Source organism: Chiroxiphia lanceolata, chromosome 7, assembly GCF_009829145.1.
Source record: "Chiroxiphia lanceolata isolate bChiLan1 chromosome 7, bChiLan1.pri, whole genome shotgun sequence".
In the NCBI taxonomy this organism is placed as follows: Eukaryota; Metazoa; Chordata; class Aves; order Passeriformes; family Pipridae; genus Chiroxiphia; species Chiroxiphia lanceolata.
In genome coordinates, this window is record NC_045643.1 from 30,368,749 (window position 1) to 30,392,164 (window position 23,416).

Here is a 23,416-nt window from a genome sequence, read left to right on the forward strand (position 1 = left end):
CCTGGTTTATTCATTCTACCTCCACTTGAAAAACATTTATGCAAGTTTGTTCTCCAAGAGAGGCTCACAGACCAAAATCTGTGTTCACTGAGGTAGGCAGGACTCCCATGCATGACTGGTCTAGGGGAAAAGCAGAACCTGAAGATAAACAAGACTGGAGGAAACCTAAGGAGAAAGAAGTGAGAAAAGCAGTAACTTTTAAATGAGACAAATACAAAGGCTTATGAACATTGTGTCAAGCCCTATATCCAGCTCCTTGGGAAGGACCTCTGTACACATTTTAACATATATTCTGTCCTGTCCAACTAGAAGAGCCACATGCACAAGCTGTGGAAGGCATCCACACCTGACAGGATTTCCCAGCCATTATGGAAAGGGTTCTGAACAGAGTTGCTTCCAGTTTTGGCAATCCCAGTAAAACAGCTATCAGCCAGCTAACAGAATTTCAATGCAGCAGGCAACTGGAAATCAATTAGAGAAGATGGTTCTTCACAGGAAATGCAATAGTAACTGCATGTTTCATGCCAGTGACAGAACAAATAAAAGTTTCCCAGACCAATATCCCACAGATGCAGGGAAAACAGGACTGGCTATAGACCCAGGCTCAGATGCAAATGTCTCTGCTGCTGCAGGAGCACAGTGGACCTGGAAGCACCAGCCAGTCTCACATAGCAAGGTACTCGTGCTAGTCAATACTGAGCACTCTCTTTTGCTTTTGTACTAGTACCACACTCTCATAATCAGGATTTCTGGAAAGGCCAGCGCTGCCTGAAGATGATTTCTGCCCAGCAAGGAAGGATCGGGAGGGTTTGGAGCCCAGACCGATTCCTGCTGGCCTCAGTTGCTTCTGCTAAACTGTAACATACCATGTACACAGGGATCTCTGGAGCCATCTGGACACAATCCCGAGTAACATGCTCCAGGGAACCCTACTTGGGATTGGACTAGATGACAAAATGCAATGCTGCACAGCCATCTGTATCTACCATGTAAGACAGTCACCTAACAGCAATTCTTGTTATCAGCAGCGATAGCCAATTTCAGCAACATGTCAAACATGGCAGTATTGCTAACTACAGATGATGGTCTAGGGTTGGTCATTTATCGGTTTTGTGTTTAAAAAAAAACCCACAAAAACACCCACTTGGTATTTCAATGGCAGATAATTCAAAACACTTACTGTAGCATCTTCAATGCTTCCTGTTTGCAGCACAATATCAAGGCCTTCCTCAGTTGTTATGCATGGTAAGTTCTTGCTTTTTGGAGAAATTTTGCGCTCCCTACGTTGAGGAATTTTACTGGCCTGATGCAGGGACCCGTAGGAAGGTGAAGAATCTGGAAACACTTCTCTAAGTGCCTTGCTGAAAGCCTGAATGTTATCCTGTACAATATCCACAAGATGAACCTCCTTCAAGCTGCTGTCCCCCTTGGATCCTTCCAAGGTCTCCTTGATAGAGGATACAATTGAATACGTACACAGTTCCAGTGGAAAGCCAAAAATCCCCCCACTTATAGCAGGCAGAGCTATGGAAGAACAATTGTATGTTTCAGCTAGTTCTAGACTTTTCTTCACTGTCTTCCTCAACAAGTCCACGCACCTTTCTGCCTCTTCCTTCCTCCACCTGGGCCCAACAGCATGAATGACGTTCTTGCAGGGGAGTTTCCCAGCGCCCGTGAGAACTGCGCTCCCGGGCTGGAAATGCCCGTTCTTCCTCACCAGCTCATCACACTCTTCTTGCAGTGCTGGACCAGCAGCTCTTAGCAGTGCATCAGCAAGGCCACCAATGTGCTTTAGGTCTTCATTAGATGCATTCACCACAACATCAACAGAATGAGTGCATAAGTCAGCTCTATAAACTGCTATTACAATTTCACCCATGGTCACCTGCATATAGGGCTTGCCTTCATCACTATGTTCTTGCTGTTCTTCCAGGTGCTCTTCTGAGTGCTCTTCCAGCCGGACTAAACATTTAAACTCTTGTTTTGCATGGGAGGCCAAAACCCGTTCGTGCTCTTTGAAATATGACTTGGCTCCTGGTGCTCCAATTACCACACGCTTATAGTACAGGCCAGCTAGAATTCGCTCAACTAAGCTGACTCCTTCCAGCACTTTTGGCCTCGATCCACTCAAGGATATAACCCTACACTTCTTCTGTGTGCTAAAGTCAACTTTCACACCTTTTTTCAGTAAGCCACCCCAAACATCAACCTTCTCTTTCTCAAAAAACATTATGACCGCCATGGGCTTTCCTCCAATGACCCTTTGTACCTGCGTGTTTTCATCTATAAAGCTGGAAAGTTCCTCAAAGGCTTTTGCTACTGCTTGAGAACAACCAGCAATGACAACATGACTCCCTGCCTGAGTGACTGTTACAGCTTCATTAGAGCAGTTTTCCTTGGTAAGCATCTGCCATTCCTCCTCCTGGAGGACTGACTCATCCTCCAAAGCAATGCTTTTGTAGTCCAGTTCCTTCTTTATTTCTTCTTCTGCTTTTAGGAGATCTTCAGGAGTACTCCCATTCAAGATGACAGCTCCTGTGCCAAGCTCATAAAAGGCACTAATTTGTTTTGACATAAACAGACTCTGTGACAGGGTTTCATTATCAATATGCTCTAAAAACTGGAAAATGTAAGGGTGGATATTAACTGTTTTCTTTACCATTTTGTGCATAGTATCGAATATTTCCCCTTTTACTTTATAAACTTCCTCAGGCACACCACATAGGTTAATTCTTTGCTGCAAATAATCGTAAGTTATTTTCAGACCTGGGAACTCCATACGAAATTTTTCTTCCAGGCCAGAAACCTGTAAAATTCCATATTCCCCTGGACTCACTGTCACCACTTGTTCAGTTCTTTGCTTTTCTCTTTCAATTTCTCTGATGGCCTTTTCAATCAGAACCTTCAGTTCTTGTTCAACATTATTCACAACTTCTTTTTCTCCCACTAGAACAAGTAAATCCTTGGAAATACATGGGATCATCAGAACTTCATCACAGGGAAAGCTGTTTCTAATGGCTTCCCATACCTCTGCACTTACTTGACATTGAATTGCTTCGTACTTCGATATGCTTTGTGAAAAGGAGGTGGAAACATTTTCCTTCCATGCCTTGACCAACTGAGATACTGACCTCTTCCGCTCAGACAAAACAGCTGAAGGATGCAAGGAAACTTTTGGGTCTGCACAGTGGGGTTCAGGCCACGCTGGCACACAATTACACTTTGCCATTTCACAATTTATGGCTGCAATGAGGCTGCTATTTTTTTGCAAATAATTCCAGATATAAGGGTCCAGAGGCAATGTAATTGGATCTGGCTTCTTTATCTGTGGCCCCTCCTTTCCATATAGAGCTGTTCCCAGCGAGGTGTAGTAAGGATAGACAGAGATTGGCGTTTTGTTGAGTGCATGCTTCTTTGCCAGGATATTTGTTACATCTAAAACAAACAAACAAAACCCCAGACTATTAAAGTCAGCATTTAAGATCTTCTGTTTTGTTTTTGTGTTCTTTTTGCTGTTTGGGTTTTTTTAAACTATGTTTTCTAAATAATAATGTTTGTTATTTCTAAAAACATTTTTAGATTCATTTCCCTCCCTTCCCAGATAGAAATAATTCCAAATTATTGAAGAATTATTTATTTTAAATGCCAGAAACTAAGTTGGAGAGAGAAAATCAAGCACAACACAGTCCACTTCTGGGAGGAGGTACACACAGTCTCTGCCCCCACTTCTCTTATATGCTGTACTTAAAGTGCCCAGCTCAGCAGTTGTTTGGGTTATACTCAGCAGTATCAAACCTCAGCTCCTCCATTTTCCCACAGAAAGATCATCTCTTTCTTTCAACTTCCCTTCAGCTCTCCCTTTCAGTGCAGTGGCTCCAGCTTCCCTCTTGTCTTTCACCTTCCACTCATCTTTCTGTCACTGACTGGACAAGCGACACCACCTACTCTCCAGCCAAAAAAGCTGCCCAAGAAATTGTCCCCTGATAACCTAGACAGCACACATTGCCATGGGACAGCTGGTGGTGAAGGTGGCAGGCTGGGGGGAAAGTCCCCTGCACTCAAACTCCAACCTGAACTCTATAAGGATCAGGGCCAGGGTGAAATAAGCTGTCCGGAAAAAGGAAACAGTTCTATGCCTCATGCCCAGCTGGCCCAAAACTGAGGCTTGCACAGTTAGCAGAGACTTGCTGACAAAGCACCAGATTTGCTGTTTTATGAGGGCAAAGGAGGCATTTCTCTAGAAAATACACATTTTGATCCTTAAATAAGAAGTTCTCAAAGAAATAAGGGCTTTGCATTTCTGCATTACCTTTATGGTCACTGAATGTAATGATAGCTGCATCTTCGTCAGGCAGCTGTTGAACATCCGTCACTTGTGCACCTCCGTTCCTCTTATTTTCAAAGTAGATGGTTATATAGTCACTGGATGTGTTGGGTGGTATATTTTCAGCCCTAATGCTCTTTGTTAGCTCGAGGCACCGTGCAGTAATGTTTTGTTGCTTTGCTCTGTGGTTTTGATTAACCTTTTTAGCAAATTCCCCTGTATCTAGGAAGAGAAAGGAGAAGAAAATAGAAAAAAACCAAACTCCAACTTGGAGCTCACTTTTCTACCTCGGTGTTAGCAGACTATCGCTGTGCGCACTGGTCAAAGCACTGAATTACAAAATCAACTCAGAGGTGCCCACAAAGCTACTTCTTTCCACATATTCGGTATCTGCCACCCAGTATTCCCCTCATGGTTGATTACAATTGTTGACCACAATGACTGTACCCAGAATTTGCCACTAGTTTTCCTGCTGACTAGAACTGGGTCTCTTTAACCCCAGAAGGAAACAAGATCAGGTTCATTTCTGGGCTATGGCTTTGTACACAACTAATCAGACATGAGTCAACAGTTTAAATTCTCTCAGTTTTATGATAAATACATTTTCTTTTTGGCTACTCCCCCCCCCCCGCCCCTTATCATCACACTAAAGGACAGTCAAATCACTTTCACATCTTTCAGGGAAAAACAGTTAAGTTTTTTATTTCCTAAAGGCTACACCAAAAATATAGGACTGGACCACATAATGAGACACAAATAGTTGCTGATTTCTAAGGCAGAAAAACCTACACCTTCTCAGAAGCTAAAAAATTCTTTGGTTTAGTTAAACCACATGCTAATCCCTTCACAACTAAGATTTCTCAGCAACTTCATTTTTATATATTACCAATAATACCAGTGTTATCTCTAAGTTGATTCAAAGTGATACATAACTTCTTTTCACCACATTCTATCTTCTACAGATTTAGAATTTTTCCATATGTAAGACTCAATTCTCTCTTCTTTCCTGTCCCACCTTCTCACCCAGAATCAAGCACATATAAAGTCACCTTGTCCCTAAAAGGACTCCAGCACAGCAGCACTGAAAGAATCCTGAAGCCAGTTCACCACTGTCAGTTTAATTCAGTTCTCTCTCTGCAACAAGAGCCATGACATTTGGCTGATAATCTTTTGGGATCCAGTCTTTTCATACCACTTACTTTTACCCAAATCCTGGGATGGGATTTGCTAGTAAAATCAGCCATAAGTCCACCAGAAAGTGTCCCCAGTCCCTCACTGTGAGAAGTAGGAGCAGACACCTCTCCATCACCTGCAAGATGCCTTTGTCATCAATCATTAATAAGGTAGAAAAGAAAGTGTATGGTACTGAACACGCTAAAAACCACATAGTAGTTTAACAACTCACTGGTACCACAGTATCAGGCAATGCATGTGGTGTTACTGCCACGCTTCACATAACTGATGCTGCCACTCTGTAAGGACAGCTGGACTTGCCTCAGCATCCCAGGGTACCAGTATCCCATCTGCAGCAATGGCCACAGCAGGCATCTAGAAAAGCTGTAAGAAGATGCTGCTTCCTCAACTCTCTCCCAGCTTCCAGTTTATGACAGTAGATTTCTCCAGCCTGACACAGTCTGCTTAATAACCTTAAAAAGCTCTGCTCCATATATTTGTGCAATTTTCTTCTAATCCATATGAACCTACCACATATGTAAAACCTTTTGTCAAGGACAGCCTTTGTCATCAAACTGTTCTCAGACCAAGTACATCCTTCACTGCTTGTTCTAAGTTATAGTTTGGTTTTAATTCTACCTGTTCTGTTTACTATCCAAATCAGAGCTAGCTCTCTTCTGACTTTCACTGGCCTCTACAGCTTATAGATAAAAGGTACGGCATTACTTTAGTAGCGTTAAGTCCTCCTTTAAAAGGACACAATATCAGATCAAACCTTAAAAATATGACAGAAGACACTCACTTCCTGCTTAGTCTCACTCACACACACACATGCAAACAAGTAGCTAATAAGAAAGAGCTTCAACTCTGACTCCTTCTTACCAGTATTTGCAGTAAAAGTAACTACAGCAGCACGTAACTCAGGGATCATTTCCACACTGAAGTCACCATCATCCTCTGACAAGCCGCTGACGTTCTCTACCAGCATAATAACCATGCAATCTTTTACTGTCTCCTTCATATTCTCCAGCACAACTGAGGTGGAAGGCAGGGATCCTTCAGAGTTCTCTGCTTGGCATGGCTCCTGCAGAGTGTCCACTTGCCACGGCTTCACGAACAGATCAATTTTCTTCACCTTGTGATGCTTCCTTTGCAAAACTTCTTGGGCATCTAGTTGCACAGGAAAAAACCCAAAGATGTGATCTTCCCTTCCCCACAGCAGACCATATTAAATAATAAAAATAATACACCATTTCTGCTTGGAGCAATGCCCACAAAGAGACCCAGCACCAGCAAAGGCCTATTTTTAAAAGGGAACTGTAGCAGTATAACAGCCATAACACGCAAGCATACCTTGCTCATCCTCAAAGGTGATGATCATTCGCTGACCCTCTTTGACATAGGACCTGATGATCCCTCCACCAGACTTCTTTTTATTTTCAAAGTACATTTCCACAATCTCATCTTCTATTTCTTCCCCAGAAGCAGTGGTTACTACTATGACAGACTTCCTAGAGGTTGCTTTTTCTTCTTCCAATTTCTCACGTGATTCTGAAAAAAAGATCACACTCCAATGCCTTAGGCAAAAGTTAAGAAAAATACCAAGCTTCTTATTTTCCAAGCTTTCACGCCACTTTTTGTTCAGACCACATATAAGTTCAGGGAAAAGAACAGGGTAAGAATTCCAAACAAGTTAAGCATATCAGTAGTGGGAGCTGCCATAACAACAGGTGAGGAAAAAACGCTTCACTTCAGCACCAGGTAAGGACAGCAGAAGTAAAGGCTACAAAATCTTCTTCATAAACACACAATGAGGGGAACCAGTGCTCTTCTGCCTGGGCACTTTCTCCATTCACAGTTCCAGCCACTGCTGTGGGTACATGGGGTCTACATGCACTGGCTGCCACAGCAGCTCAGGTGTACCTGGGGTACAAAGCTACTGAAGTTCTGGCACAGGTTGCCCCAGCAGGGCTGGGAGCATCTGGGAAGGTCTGGGAAGGGACAGCCTTAGCCAGAGCAGAGGTCAGCATCTACTGCTGTTTCCTAAGGAACTGACCTGCCTGAGGCAGCCATTGAAGTGGGGACTTTAAAGGGACTCATACAAAGAAAAAAAACCATTTATTTCTTTTAGTCTGAGATCACAATTCCTACACTACATTAGACAAACACCATAAGCCACATGGGTGACCAGGGCACTACCACAGCAGGAAGGTCCATGAAAACCAAAGGAGCAAGAATACACTGGTCACTGTTGGATATGTGGCACACTTACCTGCCTTCTCCTGCAGAGTACACACAGGAGTCTCCTTACTCTGGCAGGTGGGAAGAGACACCTGGGGTTCATTAACTAGAGATAAATGACAATGATTTCTCAGTTACTGGGTACTTCAAGAAGAAAAAGGTCACATTCGTGTACACTCAGGACCTAACACAGCTTGAATTGTTTCATTTGACACTGCCAGAATCCCAAACTTCCATAGATTCCTCTTTTTAAAACATATGTTGAATTGGTTGCAGAAACACTCTGAGCTCAAGAAGGCTCAGGCATAATGTTAAAAATCAAACTAGTACACAGTCATACTGAGTAAACCACTGTGAGCACGTCCTCCCACGCACTACACACTGTCCTCACACAAAAACTGTGTTGAACGTGAGAAGTGCCAAGGACATCTCCCCTTGGGAGGGAAGCACATCTGGAAACTGGCATCTCTGGAAAAGCCTCTATTATGATGTGTTCTGACTCTACGCAACAGCTCTACTTGCTAGTTTAGAACAGGAAGAAATGCGACTACATTAGAAAACAAAAGGTGATATCACCCAAACTGCTTCTCCACCCTGCACCCTCAGTTCCCATCTGTGCACAAATAGGCACTTTGGGGGTAGAGGTCAGGGAGCTGCGTGTGTATTAACCTTGTGTATATTGATTAGCTGTGTATTAGCTGTGTATTGATTAATTGTGTGTGTATTGATTAGCTGTGTATTAGCTGTGTGTGTATTAGCTCCTCTAGCCAGAGCAGCGGGTCTGTGCGGTGCCTGCGGGCTGGCTCGCGGGCTGCGGTTTAGGAAATACGTCTGTTTTGGGATGCGGGAAATGAAGGAGAGCGCAGCGTAGGAGAATCAAAGCGCTTTAGCGCTGTTCGCCCGGCCCGGCCAAGCACCAGAAAGCAGATCTCCCCATCCCCGCTCCTCCGCCCGGGCTCCCCGGGCCAGTGCCCCGCCGGCCCCGGGCGCTTCAGTCCCGCGCCGCGTCCCACGCTGCCCCTACCTGGCGCCTCGGCCCCGCCGACCCGTCCCTCCTCCTGCAAGGGAACAAGAGGAGAGCGGTCACCGCGGCCCCTCGCCCGCCGCCCGCCCGGCCCCGCGCCCGTCTCACCTGCGCGGAGTCGCCGCCTGCGGGCAGCGCCGTGACCTGCAGCGACAGCCGCCCGCCGGGCCCCCACTCGAGCTCGTGGACTCGCCGGTCCAGCACCCGCTGCCTCACTGCCAACACAACAGGCACCGGTCACGGGGGATGCGGCGCTCCCCGCCCCTCCGAACCACGGGCAGCGCCATCAGCGCCCCCGACCCGCCCGGCCCGGCCGCTCACCCTCGGGGCGGGCGAAGCAGACGAGGAGGTGCCCGGTCCCGGTCTCGGCGTCGGTCCCGGTCCGCAGCTCGCACTCGCCGCCTCCCGAGCGCTTCTGGCTTTGGAAGTAGCAGAGCAGCTTCTTCTTCAGGGCTGGCGGTGGCTCGGCGGAGCCCCAGTCCCCGCGCACCAGCAGCTGGAAGGCGCCCGGCCGCTGCCCCGCCATCGCCGCACCGACGGCTCCGCTCCCCGCCGCTTTCGCTTTCGTTTCTTCATCGGGGAAACCCGACGCGCCGGGCTCCGCCCAGTGGCGGGAACAGGCGGCTCCCCCGGGCCCGGGGCTGGCCGGGGGCCGCGGTCCCCCCCGCGCCTCCTCGGGGGGCAGGACCGGCCTCTCACGGCCCGCGGAGCTGCACAGCCCGTTGTGCCTCCACGGGTGTCACAAGTACAGTGTTTTCAACGCCGGACCTTAAAATGGTCACGCACTGGTTAACAGTCGCTCTCCCTGCCTTAAACTTTCAAATCAAGTCGTAAACCAAAGTAAAATTACCCGTTTTCATGATTCTCTGTCAGAGAAGCTTCTACAACTGTTCAAGATTGCAATGAAAGAGTATTTTCCTCAGACCAATGTGACAGCTAGCTGAGACATTTTCAACTGAGTGCTCAGGACTTTCCCTTTCAAAGGTTACAGTTCTCAGCTATTTCATGCTGTGTATTTTAGTAATGTAACACTAAAATAGCAGATAAATTATTTTTCCTCCCTAATTTCATGGAAAGTTCATCAAGAAAATGGATAAATAACCAAATGTCATTAAATATGATAAATACAGGTGGATGCCAGCTAAGAAAAGGTATCATCAGACACACTACTGAGCAACCCATGGGAATGCCTTTGTTTCTCGATGGGCAACGGATTAATCTGTTGTTTCCTAATGCACTGTTCTGTCCACAGCAAGCCCAGTTACATGCTGTAACTCAGGCACAATTGCTGACTGTGATTACAAATCAAGTACATTTATTCCTAAACTGTACAGCTACAATTAGGAAGTAAAGGTCTCTACAGCTGGTTATAGGAAAAAGGCTTGGGAGCTTTTCCATGACAGTCAACAAGACTCTGCTGCACAAATCAGCCTGCAAACTTTGCCACAGACAAAATGGGAGCCAGTGAGTTATTGGATAGGGGTGTGACACTGTGAAATGGCTTAATGGGACAGAAAGTGAAACGAGAGACCAAAAGATGCCAGAGAGATTTGATCTTCACAGCTGTCCTGGTCTGGGAGAGTTAATTTTCTTCTTAGTAGCTGGTACAGGGCTGTGTTGTGGATTTAGTATGAGAAAAATGCTGATAACACACTGATGTTTTAGTTGTTGCTGAGCAGTGTTTACCCCAAGTCATGGACTTTTCAGTTTCCTGTGCTCTGCCAGCGAGCAGGTGCACAGGAAGCCAGGAAGGAGCATGTCCAGGACAGGTGACACAAAGTGGCCAAATATTCCACACCATAGAGCACCATGCTCAGTATGGAAATTGGGGGGAGTCAGCTGGGGGGGAGGTGATTGCTACTCAGTGACAGGCTGGTCAGCAGGTGGTAAGCAACTGTGGTGTGCATCACTTGTTTCTCCTGGGTTTTATTTTCTCCTCCCCTCTCTCCATTACAATTATTAGCATTAGTATATTTTATTTTGTTTCAATTATTAAACTGCTCTTATCTCAATGCACAAGGTTCACCTTGGCTTTCCGATTCTCCGCCCCACCAGGGTTGGGGGGTGAGTGGCTGCATGTTACGCAGTTGCTGGCTGGGGTTAAAGCACAACAGCTTGTTTCAGTGTGCAGAAAAGCTCAGAAACAACTGGAATGTTGCTATCTTACTGCATAGAAAAGGGGGGGAACACAGAATAGTGTAAAATGTTACAACAAATACAGGAACACAAAACCAGAGCTGTAAGGATATCCCAACCCATGTGGAAACCAAACAGTGCCCAACACTACTAAATATGAAAGTCGAGATGGTAAAGTAGTACTGCCTATTCACGATGTGGGAATTTAAAAAGAAAGGAGGTGGCGTGGAGTCCAAATCACCCCAAATCACGGTGTTGCAGGGAAGTTCCCACGTTTTAAAAAAATATACAGCTATATGTATCACAAGAAGTAGAAAAATTGTGTACAGAAGAATACAGAAACACACAGATGGCATTTTTATATTTTCTTTATTAGCTATACTTACTAGCCTTACAAAAATGGTTCAACTCACTGAAATGATGTCTGTGTTTGTGACACACCACCATACAGGTAATTAGCAGGTTGTTTAGGCACTGCAGAGTAACTTTATGACACAATTTAAACCTATATTGGAATCAATGGGAAGAATACAGTTGTATAGTTGCAAAGCTGATTTAGAAGTTGTATTTAAGCTTAAGCACAATGGCAGACACAGACCCAGGAGCCCATTATCAGAGATGGCCATATACACTTTTCATTTGCTTCAAGGTGGCTCTGAGCATTCATTACTTGGCAGAGCTAAGAATACAGCAGCATCCATATACCCACTCACACATGAGCCACGCTAATTCCATGTGCAAAACTCAAGCCACTAATGACATTTCTACCATGTAAAGGAAAATAAGCAGAAGTCCATAGCCTGGTTACAGCTGACACTGTAGCACTGCATGAAAATTTTCTATTAGATGGGTTACATGATGTTATTCACGGTGACAGACATAATAACACAAAGCTAACATTAAGTGTTTCTACTGAAGTTAACTGTATCTAATAAAAGCCAGTACTGGATCTAATGGTTTTGGCAGTCAGACTGAAGAAGTAGGAAAAAGTGGAGATCAGAATCACCAGTAAAGCAATATGAACAATTTGATATATTTGATATTCAACAGATGCAACAAGTACTGATACTACATTCACAAAACCTAGATTCTGTAAAGGCTACACATACAGAAAAGAAAATGATTTGTGAAACGAACATATATTGCTTGATGATAAAAGATTACTTTTCTTAGCTGAGTGTGAAATACAAGTGATTTAGGTACAGCAGTTGAACAAAGTAATTTCTCTCCTCTTAGTGCTTGAATAGTAAATTGACTGTTATATGTTCAGTTATTACACTAAGAGTTGACAGTTGATACATTTCTTTATTCAATTCCTTTTGCTTTCAATTCTGATCGAACCCGCTGCAGGTAACCAGGATCAGGGTAACCAAAACTAGGAGAAGAAAAGAATTGGTTGAGCTACTTCTGCAATGAAGCACTTGAAAGTTCTACAGAATCTTCCCATCAAAATCTGTTTATAAATCTCTTTACAAAAGTTTTATGCACTTCTTGCCCTACAGAGAAAACAGACCCCATATTGCTGGTCAGAGAAGTGGCACTGACAGGGCAAAGCTACAAACTTAAGGAGCTGCTGCATTTTGTTGTCCAAACTGACAATAAGAACTTGATTTTCAAAGCTGCCTGCTGTGTCTCTTCAAAATGATAGGGTGTTTGGGTGTACGTCTTTCTAAAAAGAAAAGTCAGATCCGAAGTGTATCCAAATGAGCATTCAAATCAGAAACATAATGGCACCTCTGGATTTTTAAATAGTGCATCACCAGAAGTGTGTATGAAGCAGGTGATAACCAGGGAGAGAATTTGTGCAGAGTGGGGGATAAAGTGAAACTCATACTTTTTGCTCTTTTATGATCCTAGCCCAGTCAGGAAGATGTAGACACAAACCTTTAGAGCTTGCAGGACAACACCTGGCCCTCAGAGGCTGCAACAAGCCCTGGAAGGACACGAAGGGCTGATCCAAGCCTCCCTCATGTCTCTGCTGTGGGCAGCTCCCACTCGGTACCAGTGATTGCTCCATCCGCATGTCCTTGCCTTTATCTACAAGTGCAGCGAGTCCTCAAGAAACGCTGAATAGAGTTGTCATCTACTCAGAAAATCCTGTGATACCTTGAAAGACCAAAATGGGGTAACCCTTTCTGTGGATGGGGCCAGCACAATGTCCTGTGTTCTGATCAGAGACCCACTAAATGCTGCACAACTCATGGTTCCTACCACCTAAAAGGACATGACCATATCTATACAACAATCTCTTTCTTCTTGCTGCTAGCTCTGTTACGTAGAATTTCAAATCATATTTTACAAAGTCTGAGTCCAATCTTTATTGGGATCATAATGGACCAGCACCTCCTTGTGCCAAAGAGCAGGTAACAGGAGAGGCTGAGATCAGGAGTGTAACCTTAGGTGTTATCAAGAGCTTGCTGTTCAGTCCTATACTAGAAGTAATTTCTAATCAGAGCAGTTATTAACTAAGTGCCTTACACAACTCACTGGTGATTGAGTGGCCTGAGGGGCAACAGAAGACTAAGTTCATCCTTGTTCCATCTGTCCAAATAGGTGAGGGTGGTTCATGTTTGGATCCACAGAGCATTTCACAATCACTTTGTTAGTGACAAAATTTGAAAGCTCTAATATGGAAAATATTCAGGGCAGCCTTCCTGACCCATCTGAGTAGCAATAATATTATATAAAGAGAAGACTACTTACTAGGTAGGCCCTCCAGTCATGGAAGTTTTGTGATGAATATCATTCCATGTGATAACATTTTGTGCACCAGTAGTACGTGACTGCCCCACTGTGAAAATCAGTTTTTGGTCAAAGGCCCTTCTGAGGAGCTCCAGAATTTGTCGCCCTTCCACATTGTCAGGTAAATACGCTGCCCGGTAAGTTGGTTGATAAGGTTGCCCTGGGTTTGGATGGTTGCTCTGTTTTGTAGAAAAACAAAACAAAAACACATTGTATATCAGAAATGCTTTGAAAGCATGAAAGTTATTATACATCCCAGCTTTCAGAATACTTTTAATCTTGGCTTTTATTCAGAAGGATATAGCATGACTGATGACTGATTTTGGGGAGGTTTTTTTCATCAGGTACTTTCTTTCATATAAGTTTCATTCACATTTTCTTGTCATCACTCATGCACCCATTGTCATTTTTAGGTTTGTTTTTTCCCTCTTCCCTCTCCCCAGTGCATGCCACTGTACCCCTGAATTTTTCATTTACTCCATCCTCAGTCCTACTCAGGAATCCAAGCACATAACAAATGCTGATTTCTCACCTGGAAAGCTTACAAGCCAGCCTGCTATTCATTTTTGTCCATTGCTGTTTACAGAGAAGAGAATGCCCCAGAGAATCATACTCACAAAACCTTGTTTACATGATATCACTCCACAGATTTCAGTTCAGTTATTCCCAAGGTACAAATTAAAGACCGGCAGCTCTGTCCTGGTGCGTATAAAACAGAGGGCCACCATCTGACCATTTAGTTCCTACTGTATTACTTAATTGCACCTAAAAATACTGAATTAACTACTCGCAGATTTATACAGACCAAAGAAAGGTCTTTCCTGGACTTGAATTAAAATAATGGGAAAACAGTTAATTTTATATTCAATATTGGTTTTGTTGCGGGAAAAACATCTTTTAGGAATCTTTAAATATACTCACAGTTTGAACACCACCTTTCATACTGTAGCTAATTTCGATAGTACCACAATACTCATAACCAGGAAGAGAGATCGGCATGTATCTAGTTGACATTGTTCCCTCTGGTTGGTCTCCTTTCATGACTCCGTAGACGGTGTTACAAACAGGACAAACTTGCTTAATAGTCATGGCTTGGTCGATGCAACTTTTGCAAAATGCATGTTTACACTTTTTCAGTGTTTCTTTATTCTTAATTCTGTCCATGCAAATTGGACACTCATCACTGTCTTTTTCTTCTGTCTTTGCCTTAGCCTGTCCTTCTGAAGTAAGATTATTCTTTTGTGTGACATTTGGTGTTTTCTTAAGTGCTCCTGTAGCTTCTTGAGAGCTGAGATGAGAGGCAAGTGGTGCCTTATTTTTGGTTTGTGCTGAGTCTTCAACGTTAAGAAGGTTCATAATGCGCTTTTCAGCAGCATAAAGATGGTCTAGTAAACCCCTTAAGATTAATTTGTCTTCCTTCTTCTTAAGTTTTACATGAAGATCTTCCAATTGTTTTTCTCTGAGTAGCATATTTAAAGTTTTCTTCTGATCTTCTGAAAGCTTCAGGCTGATGACTTTTTCTCTTAACATTGCAGAGGCACTTTGAAATGCATTGATGAAACTTTCAGTAGCATGTGAAGACATATCAAGAGTTTGGATCTTAGGCCTAAATAGTATAAGCATCTTCTGGTCATATGAATTGTCTTTGATTTCTATTCTTGTATCAAATTTGTCTTCAATGTTTTCAAGTTCTTTCTTTAATACGGTTTCCAACAATTTAAACACAGAAGAATCAACTGCAATTTCATCCCTATATTTGTACAGTACAGATGATACTTTCACATTTTTTTCAGCTTGGCTGTTCTTACCTTCCTTTGCTAGAAATCTTTTGGCAGCTAAAATCTCACTCTCTGGGCCACGGAGTAGGAACTGATTCCCTTCCGCTTTAGCAAGAAGATTACTAAACCTTTCATTCAATTTCATTATTGTCTCCCCTAATGGGTAACTGTTTGTTATGGGAATTTTTTCCTGTTTCAGATCTCCTACACTTCTCTGAAAAGTACTGATAAAAAAATCACTAGCTGCTTGTAATGATGCTGGATTTTTATCAGAAGTTAAGTATATTGATGTGGTTCCATCGTGACTGTCTTTACTTCTTATACGCACTCCAAAACGTTCATGAAGTTCTTTGATTTCTTTTTTGCGGGTATGACTAAAATACTCATAGAGAGCTGTCATAACTGTAAGATCATTTGTTTCTTCAGTATTCAGACCATTTTCACCTTTCAAACCATTCTGACTTTCAGAATGAGAAAAATCATGGTTTGGGTAATTGCCTGCAAGGATATCCTCAAAGTAGCGATAAGCTTTTTCAATATCTGTAAAATCTCCTGTCAATTTCTCAAAGCCATCAATGTCAGGGTTTCCTTCTCTCTTTAAGTTTGGACACATGATGGTAATTTTCTTCATTTGCTCTTTGGAGAACATACTGGCATTCAAAGTAGCAGACACTGTAAGAAATATCTAAAGAAAAGACAAGAATATATCAACATTAGTTTTTCCTAAGGTTCTCTGCTTGCTGCTTCTATATTTTGAGCAAGGAGAAGCCCTGTTCATCTCAGTACGGGCAGATTACAATAAGCACACTTGCACACAGTGTTTCTTTTATGTCATGAATAAGGACATTACACACAGGCAAGTGTGCTTCTAAGTCAGCAGCAAAAGTGAAATTTGTTAATGTCATCAGCATTGCAGGAGCAGAAACAGTAACTGTGCTACTTAGTTTGAGACTGTGACCAGCACTCTCTGCTCCCAACCTCTGGCAACAGAGTTAGCATAACTAATGCCATTTTACAAGGCAAACAGCCATCCTCTGTGATTGAGCTCATTGTGTATTAGTCCCTTTTCCCCTCATTATCAGGCCCTAAAAGTCCTGCACACCAAGTAGACAAATCAAAGAGATTTCTTCTTCCCCTCCCTATCATCCTCAAGGTTTCTGGGCACCAGGCTGAGCAGTGCCCTCCTTAATGTCCTTGAAGGTTCCGGACACCCTGCCAAACAGGTGGTGTTGATTCCATCACAGAACAGGAGGTTTAGCAGCACCGTCTACAAAATCAACTAGTTACAAGTCCTGAGTGCGAACTCGGACTGAACTGCTGCTGGATGATGAGATTCGTGATCCACCAGGGGCCAGGCACACCCCTACTGTCCTCTGCTTCCTTTGAGGACTGAGTGGATGACCCATATGCTTTTGTGTGCTTTTTGAGTCTAGATTATGTTGTTCTATCAATACAGCAAGCCAAGTATTAAGATTTGACATGATTTGGGGCCCAGGTCACTAGAAACAATAAACTAAGCTGTGCTATCAAATGCAGTGCTACACCATTCAAAAAATTGTCCTACACTGACTATGCCTGTGGAAATTCTGTGCTATTCCAATCATTAATTCTATGCTATGCTAATCATAAAATCCTGTTAAAAAAACCCACAAAACTTTCATTGTAACTACAACTTAGTGCCATCATTATTCTGCCAAGGATACCCAAAAGAATCTTTCTGTTCCCTTAGTGTCAGGTGACAGAGACACAACACGTTTTAACAGCACATATATGTTATATTTCATTGTTCTTTATTTATTAGACTTCCTAGATTTCACTTATTAATTTTCTTAAAAATTTCCCCAGAGTCATGCTTTAGTAACTCAGAGTTAGGGCAAAAAATAGGATTCTGAAAAATAATAACATCTATGATACCATGCAAAATAGGGTAAACCCTCTGAGCCAGATATCAGGGCCTCAATAGAGCCACATTCACATCATGTAGCCTGGCCCTATCCCATGTCCTTAACACACAGTTGATCTTTAACTTTTAGTTCAAAGTGTCTGAAATCATGTTTGCTGTGCTCCATCACATCAGAGCAGATTTTTTCAACACGGAGATAACAGATGGAAGCAATTAGGGCTGCTTGAAGGTGGAAACCATGCTGAAATAGCGTTAGAGATCTGTCTATCTGGAAGGGATCCAAATCTCATACAATTCTTCCACCTTTTGGGACAAGCCTATCCTCTGAAACTTACCAGGGTGATGCTTTGGGGAGTAGTGGTTGACACGCTGGAAAACATGCTGCCTGTAAACATGTGTGGATTGACCTCTGGTTCAGCACTCGGAAGTCCTTCCCGGCCCACATTTTATTTACTAAGATTATGTTTGCTCGACATTTGCTTGGCATGAAATATTGAAGTACAACATAAAGGACTACATGGAACTACAAGCAGGGCAGGTTGTGACACTGCTCATCCCGATGTACCTTTTTGGTAAGGACTTCCCTTGCTGTATCCCCACGGCCATTGGCTGCCCACTGCTCCTGCTGGGGCAGGACAGGGCTGGCAGGGACATCGTAGCTGGTGGAGGCCTGCGCTGTAACCCGGCTCTTGCTCTGGTCCCCCTCTCCTGGCTGGATGACTATCTTCAGGTGTTTTGCACCCATTTCCAAGGTGTGATTCGTGCGGGATTCCACGCTCTTCTTATCTGCAGTAATTTGAGGGACAGGCAGATAAGGCTGATAAAGTTACCTGAAAACGTGCTGGCTACCAGTGTTGCCCATAAAATCAGATTTGTTACCTGGTGTGCAAGCAAGCCAATAATTACACACTCCAGAGAGACACATTTATTTCAGAGTTGTGCAAGCCTGGGTGCTCAGTGGTATTCCACAAACCAAGCATGCCCCATCTGGCACCGTTATTTATACACAGAAACTCAGAGTCAGTAACTTTCCAAGCACAGCCCTTCTATTACAATTGGTTAGTAATTTCCACACAAGTTACATAACCCCAGCTAACTTTTATGCACGCTCAGGGAAAGGGTCTTCACCTCAGCAGGGGTCTTTTTGACCTGCAGGCGTGATTTTTAGCATTATAATGAATATAGTTCAGCTGTAGGGTACATGGACCTTGAGTACTTCGCCATGTTAGCAAAAACACAGACATACATCAGCAGCTTGATTTACTATATCCTTAAAGATTGTTAGTGCACGAATGCCCGTAACTAAGGGATGCTCGCTGCTGCCTGTCCCACTGATTACTTCTCCTTTCTTGCTGATTAGTCTTGAAAGTAGACAAAGGTCTTACATCAAAGAACATCCAGACTTACGATAGACTTCTTCTTGACACATTCCACATTTTGCAACACTAATGGCCCCAGAGACCCCCTGCCCTGCCCTGCCCTATCCATGCCCTGCCCAAAAGTGCAAGATGGTGCCTTGGCGGCCATTTCCAGCCCCTCACACGGCTCAGCTGCTCCCCCCACCCCGTCCCGTCGAGCCGCCCCCTCCGCCCTGTACCTCGCTCCTCATGGAAGTCCACCCAGTAGGTGCCGGGCTGGGGGCCTGCCCGCACGTCGCACTCGCCGCCCCCCGACCGCTTTCCCGACTGGAAGTACGCCTGGAGCTTGAGGATCGCCTTCTCGCCGGGGTCGGGCGCGGGGCTGAGCCGCACGAGCAGCGGCGCCGCCGCCATGATCGCTCCCGCCGCCCGCTTTCGCTTTCGTTTCCCGCTCGCTGCCCGCTGTTCCCCGCCCCGGGCCCCGCTCCAGCTCCGGGCGCTGAGGGGCAGACGGCGGTGCCGCACCGAGCCGGTTCATGGGGGCCTTGCAGGTACCGGAGCGGGGCTGGGGGTGCGGAGGGGCAGCGGCGGCTCTCTCAGGGGCTGGGGGTGCGGCGGGACCTCCCGTTGGGGCTTGGGGAAACAACAGTCCCGTCCTCTGGATGGTGCTCGGGAATAAGTGACTTTTCCTGGTTTTTTGCCCCCGCGGGTCACACGGGGCCAGAGGATGCTGTGGGCAACTTTGCCTGCAGAGCTCCGGCAGCTCCGAGTAGCGTTGTAAATATCAGAAAGCTTCGTACAGATGTTTGAAAAGCCGGTGCTGCTGGTTTGGTTTGCAGCAGAACCGCTCCCGTAGGAAGGCAGCCCATCTACTTTGTTACTTTTAACATGTACTTTCTCTTTCCTTTTTCTCTCTCTCTCTCTCTTTTTTTTTTTTTTTTTTTTTTTTTTTTTTTTTTTAAACAACAGAGTTACATTCTAGGGACCTCGGAAGATAAAATCGGTTTAGGTAAGCCTCTCATTTAGCCATCTGCGAAGTGTGTGCCTTCATATGTAAGTTGAAAAGTGCCAGCTACAGCCATCAAACTGGAAAATATCAACGTGGAATAGCCAAAAGCAACCTGAAATTCATAACTAATATGAATTAATATTAATTAGACAAGGTTATGAATCAACATTACTATTGATTGCTTCAGCGGGCTTTGCTTTCGTTTCTCCTTTAACAAAGCAAGAGCTCAAAAGTGTTTGGATGAATTAGTGTGTATGCTTTAAAACTGCGAAAAGTTACTCTTTTGTACAGGCAGGCAGCATACCCCGGAGGGAAGTTTGATTAAACTCACAGATTTAAATTGATTGAAACTAATTAACATAATGGCCGCATATAGTACTGCTGGCATCTGCCAGGAGAGGGCTGTATAGCCATAGCGATAATGTAAAAACTGCCTCACGTGATCTTTGTTCCCTAAAAAAAAGTGATTTCAAAAGTCTTTCTGAACAAAGTTCCATACAAAGAAACAACTTGCTCGAGGGCTTTACCTGTAGACCAAACAAGACTCACAAAATTAAAACTCAGCGCAAGATCTCTGTGGCACAGTTAAATGAACCTATCGGCAATTGTTCCTCTGCTGGTGTGGCTGAGAGTCACTGCAAAGGCCTGGGGTGCTTATCCTCGGCCCTTCCTGGAAATCAGTGACAAAACGCTAAGAATGCCCTGGAGAGGGCGGAGCCAAGCTTCTGCCTGCTCAGCAAAATTATCTCGGAGGGGAAGAAGTGCTTTTTTCTGCTTTTGCAAGCATTTTGAAGCCCTGATTATGGCGTGGCTTTTCACATTTTCCTTTCTCAGCTGAAGTTTTAGTGTCAAATGCAGCCCAGCATCACGGTGACACTGCAGCCAGGTAACAAAGCCCTGTAACAGTGCCTGTCTGCTCCTTTATCTTCCTTCTCACCATTTGTTCTCAGCCCATTCAGTTGTGCTGCTGCATCAGTCTTTTGATGAGGTTAGGGCTCTAAATGAAATTAAGTTTTCTAGCGTGCTTAATTTTTTTTAGATTCAGATTATGTCACTGATTCATTGAAGGCTATGTCCCCAACAATGGCTGTGTCAGCCTAATGGTGGGGAGAATAAACAGTAGGAAGGAGAGAGAGAATACAAGTGCCACCAGGAGACACATCTTAACCAGACTTCCTTCTCAGGTAAAAAATAAGGTGAAGCCAAAACCTTCAAGTCACCACAGGCTCAGTGATGCTGTTCTTGCAACCTTTAGTGACTCTTTGATTGGTCGGGCTTTCTACGCCTCTGAAAAAGGGAGAGAGAAGATCATACTGTGTAAAAAATATTGCTTAGTAATGACAGTAGGATAAAATTGAGAGCTATAAACTACACTTCTTTATAAAAAGCAATGTTTTGACAGTAGTATCTTCTATTTCACTTTATATTCTGTATCCTAGGATCAAGCATGGTAATGGATGAGGTCAGCTTGCTGATGCCCATCAATAAAGATGCCTGTGAAGCTCTTAAGAGAAGAGACAACTGTCTAAGTAATCTCATTTCCCAAAAGTTTGCTTGTACGTTGGCCTTCAAAAGCACAAAAAGCACTGTTGAAGTATATAGGAAAAAACTAAAGGGAATTGACATTTGTGTTTGTAAGGGTGATCTCACAGGACACAAGGTTGATGCTTTGGTGAATGCAGCCAATGAATACCTACAGCACGGAGCAGGTCTCGCTTTCGCCCTTGTGGCAGCTGGAGGGTCAGAAATACAAGAGGAAAGCGACTTTTTTGTTCGAAAGTATGGCAGACTCCAAGCTGGTGAAATAGCAGTAACAGGTGGAGGGAAGCTTCCTTGTGAGATCATAATTCATGCAGTTGGTCCAAGGTGGAATGCTTCTGAAAAGGAAAAATGTTATTACCTACTTGAGAAAGCTATTATGAATGTTCTGCTTTATGTTAGTGCTCCAGAAAGGACCATAAGGTCTGTGGCTATCCCAGCAGTGAGCTCAGGTATCTTTGGCTTCCCACTCAGTTTGTGTGCTCAAGTGATTGTAATGGCTGTAAAGCAATTTGTTGAGGCACATCCACCAAGCTTTCTCAGGGAAATCCGCCTGGTGAACATTGATGAGGCTACAGTTGAAGAAATGAAGAAAGCCTGTGAGAAGTTTCTGGATGATACCGGTTCACTTCAGGAAACTGTGTCATCTTCACCAAGCCAGTCTTTAACTTTCATCAAATATGAAGGCATTCGCTTGCGTGTCACAAGAGGACACCTTGACGAGCAGAAGGTAAGTCTGTCCTGAAATTTGTTGAACATGGTGTTGCCTCCAAGTCTTTGCAGGATTTGGAGCCCAAGAGTTCAGAACACATTTTGTATCGGTCCACTAAATAGTTTTTTTCTCGACCTGATGAGAATTTACACATGGTAAATAAATTATAGTGGCAAGGAATTGTGGTTGGTTTGTTTTTTCTCTAAACAGGTATTAAACTTCAGAATGTTTTTATTTCTTTTTTGTGTACACACTGTTATGATATAATAGGAAGCAGCTAGAGACTGGATGATTAATAATACATCTCTTTGTTAAGATTTATCTTCTTATAACATTGTGGGAATTCACATTTTATTGTGCATTCCCTAGAAGTCTACTCTTATTTCCTGCTTTGCTTTTTTTTCCTATAATTTGTGTTCTCATAGATGCCATTACTGCAGATATTTAAAAAACCACTGAAACAGCTGAAAATAGCTTATACAGATGATGTGCACCTTACCTTTAAACAGGGCATAGCCATAGTTCTCTCCTGCTTGATAATTGGCAGCAGGATTGGATTGGACGAGGCACACATGGGTCACCTCGATAGTGGCAGTAAAACTGAGTTGAATACACTCTGATGACTGGAACAGCTCTTGTGCACACTGTTTTGGAAAATATCTGCATTTTCTGCTACTGCAAGGTGCATCTTTTGATTTATTCCAGTGCTGCCTGTAGTAGCAAGTAGTAGGAAAACTTTTCAAGCAGCTGATCTGCTGCAGTAATGCCTTTTTACAGGAATTGTGGCTAGAAAGAATGCTCTCTATAATATCAAAGCTTGCAAGTAGTAAACTTGAAGTACACTGAAACTTGCACTCTTGCCTTGCAGACTACAGCTGTTGTTAACTGTGTGTTTAAGAGTGGGAAGCCTCCCTGCCCATTTTCAAGACTGCTGCAAAAAGCGGGTCCAGATCTTCAGGAGGAACTTAGGAATCATCTTAGTTTTTCGACACATTATAAGGAACTCATAGTAACAGAAGGGTACTGTCTGCCTTGTAAGTTTGTACTGCACGTGGTATTGAGAGAATGCGAACACCCGGTGTCACAGTGTGAGGTGATGATCAGTTACATTGGATTTTAATGGATTTTCATGTTGGGTGATGTGAGGACTGAAATACTTGTTTTTCCTGCAGGAATTAAAGCATGCAGTGAAAAGATGCCTGAGTCAGGACCAGCAATGTCTCTCAGTTTCTTTTCCAGTAAAATGGTCATTAAAGCTTCCTGTTGATATAGTGGCAGAGACCATGATTGAAGAAGTTTTAAATTTTGCCAGGGCACACCCGGAGAAGAAGGGAAATGTGCAGTTTGTCATTTGCCCAGATGACCTTAATGCCTATCAGGTAACAAATTTGCTGTTAACTACTCATAAGGAAAACACAGAACTGTAAAATTATTCCCACAGATGACTAAAAATAAAGGTAGTCTGTATTCTGTACTA

The 23,416-nt window shown here is 43.8% G+C and overlaps 3 protein-coding genes across 8 annotated transcripts in view; 1 reads left to right on the forward strand and 2 right to left on the reverse strand.

The window, feature by feature from the left end:
* The window catches only part of PARP14 (poly(ADP-ribose) polymerase family member 14), a 37,547-nt gene extending 28,259 nt beyond the window's left edge, over nucleotides 1–9,288 (reverse strand). Inside the window, exons 1-8 of the mRNA XM_032694023.1 lie at nucleotides 9,084–9,288; nucleotides 8,871–8,977; nucleotides 8,763–8,796; nucleotides 7,770–7,844; nucleotides 6,851–7,048; nucleotides 6,380–6,667; nucleotides 4,310–4,546; nucleotides 1,181–3,435 (exon numbers count right to left, since the gene is read on the reverse strand). Of these exons, the coding sequence (XP_032549914.1) occupies nucleotides 1,181–3,435; nucleotides 4,310–4,546; nucleotides 6,380–6,667; nucleotides 6,851–7,048; nucleotides 7,770–7,844; nucleotides 8,763–8,796; nucleotides 8,871–8,977; nucleotides 9,084–9,288 (3,399 nt within the window). The remainder of the gene's footprint in view (nucleotides 1–1,180; nucleotides 3,436–4,309; nucleotides 4,547–6,379; nucleotides 6,668–6,850; nucleotides 7,049–7,769; nucleotides 7,845–8,762; nucleotides 8,797–8,870; nucleotides 8,978–9,083) is intronic.
* The window catches only part of PARP9 (poly(ADP-ribose) polymerase family member 9), a 60,630-nt gene that overhangs the window by 30,797 nt on the left and 6,417 nt on the right, over nucleotides 1–23,416 (forward strand). For 3 of the 6 annotated variants that reach the window (XM_032693671.1, XM_032693669.1, XM_032693672.1), the window contains 4 exons: nucleotides 19,649–19,688; nucleotides 21,128–21,957; nucleotides 22,808–23,032; nucleotides 23,112–23,318. In XM_032693671.1, coding sequence (XP_032549562.1) covers nucleotides 21,136–21,957; nucleotides 22,808–23,032; nucleotides 23,112–23,318 — 1,254 coding nt within the window. In that variant the 5' untranslated portion in view covers nucleotides 19,649–19,688; nucleotides 21,128–21,135. Of the gene's footprint in view, nucleotides 1–18,927; nucleotides 19,231–19,648; nucleotides 19,689–20,727; nucleotides 20,873–21,127; nucleotides 21,958–22,807; nucleotides 23,033–23,111; nucleotides 23,319–23,416 lie in introns of those variants that run through there. The other 3 variants (XM_032693673.1, XM_032693668.1, XM_032693670.1) reach the window with 3 other exon arrangements.
* DTX3L (deltex E3 ubiquitin ligase 3L) lies at nucleotides 11,249–19,108 on the reverse strand. Its single transcript, XM_032693674.1, has 5 exons — nucleotides 18,919–19,108; nucleotides 17,887–18,107; nucleotides 14,562–16,103; nucleotides 13,602–13,819; nucleotides 11,249–12,273 (listed from the first exon to the last, which is right to left on the reverse strand). Exons 1-5 carry the CDS (start codon nucleotides 19,091–19,093, stop codon nucleotides 12,204–12,206), a joined length of 2,226 nt encoding a protein of 741 aa, XP_032549565.1. The 5' UTR covers nucleotides 19,094–19,108; the 3' UTR covers nucleotides 11,249–12,203.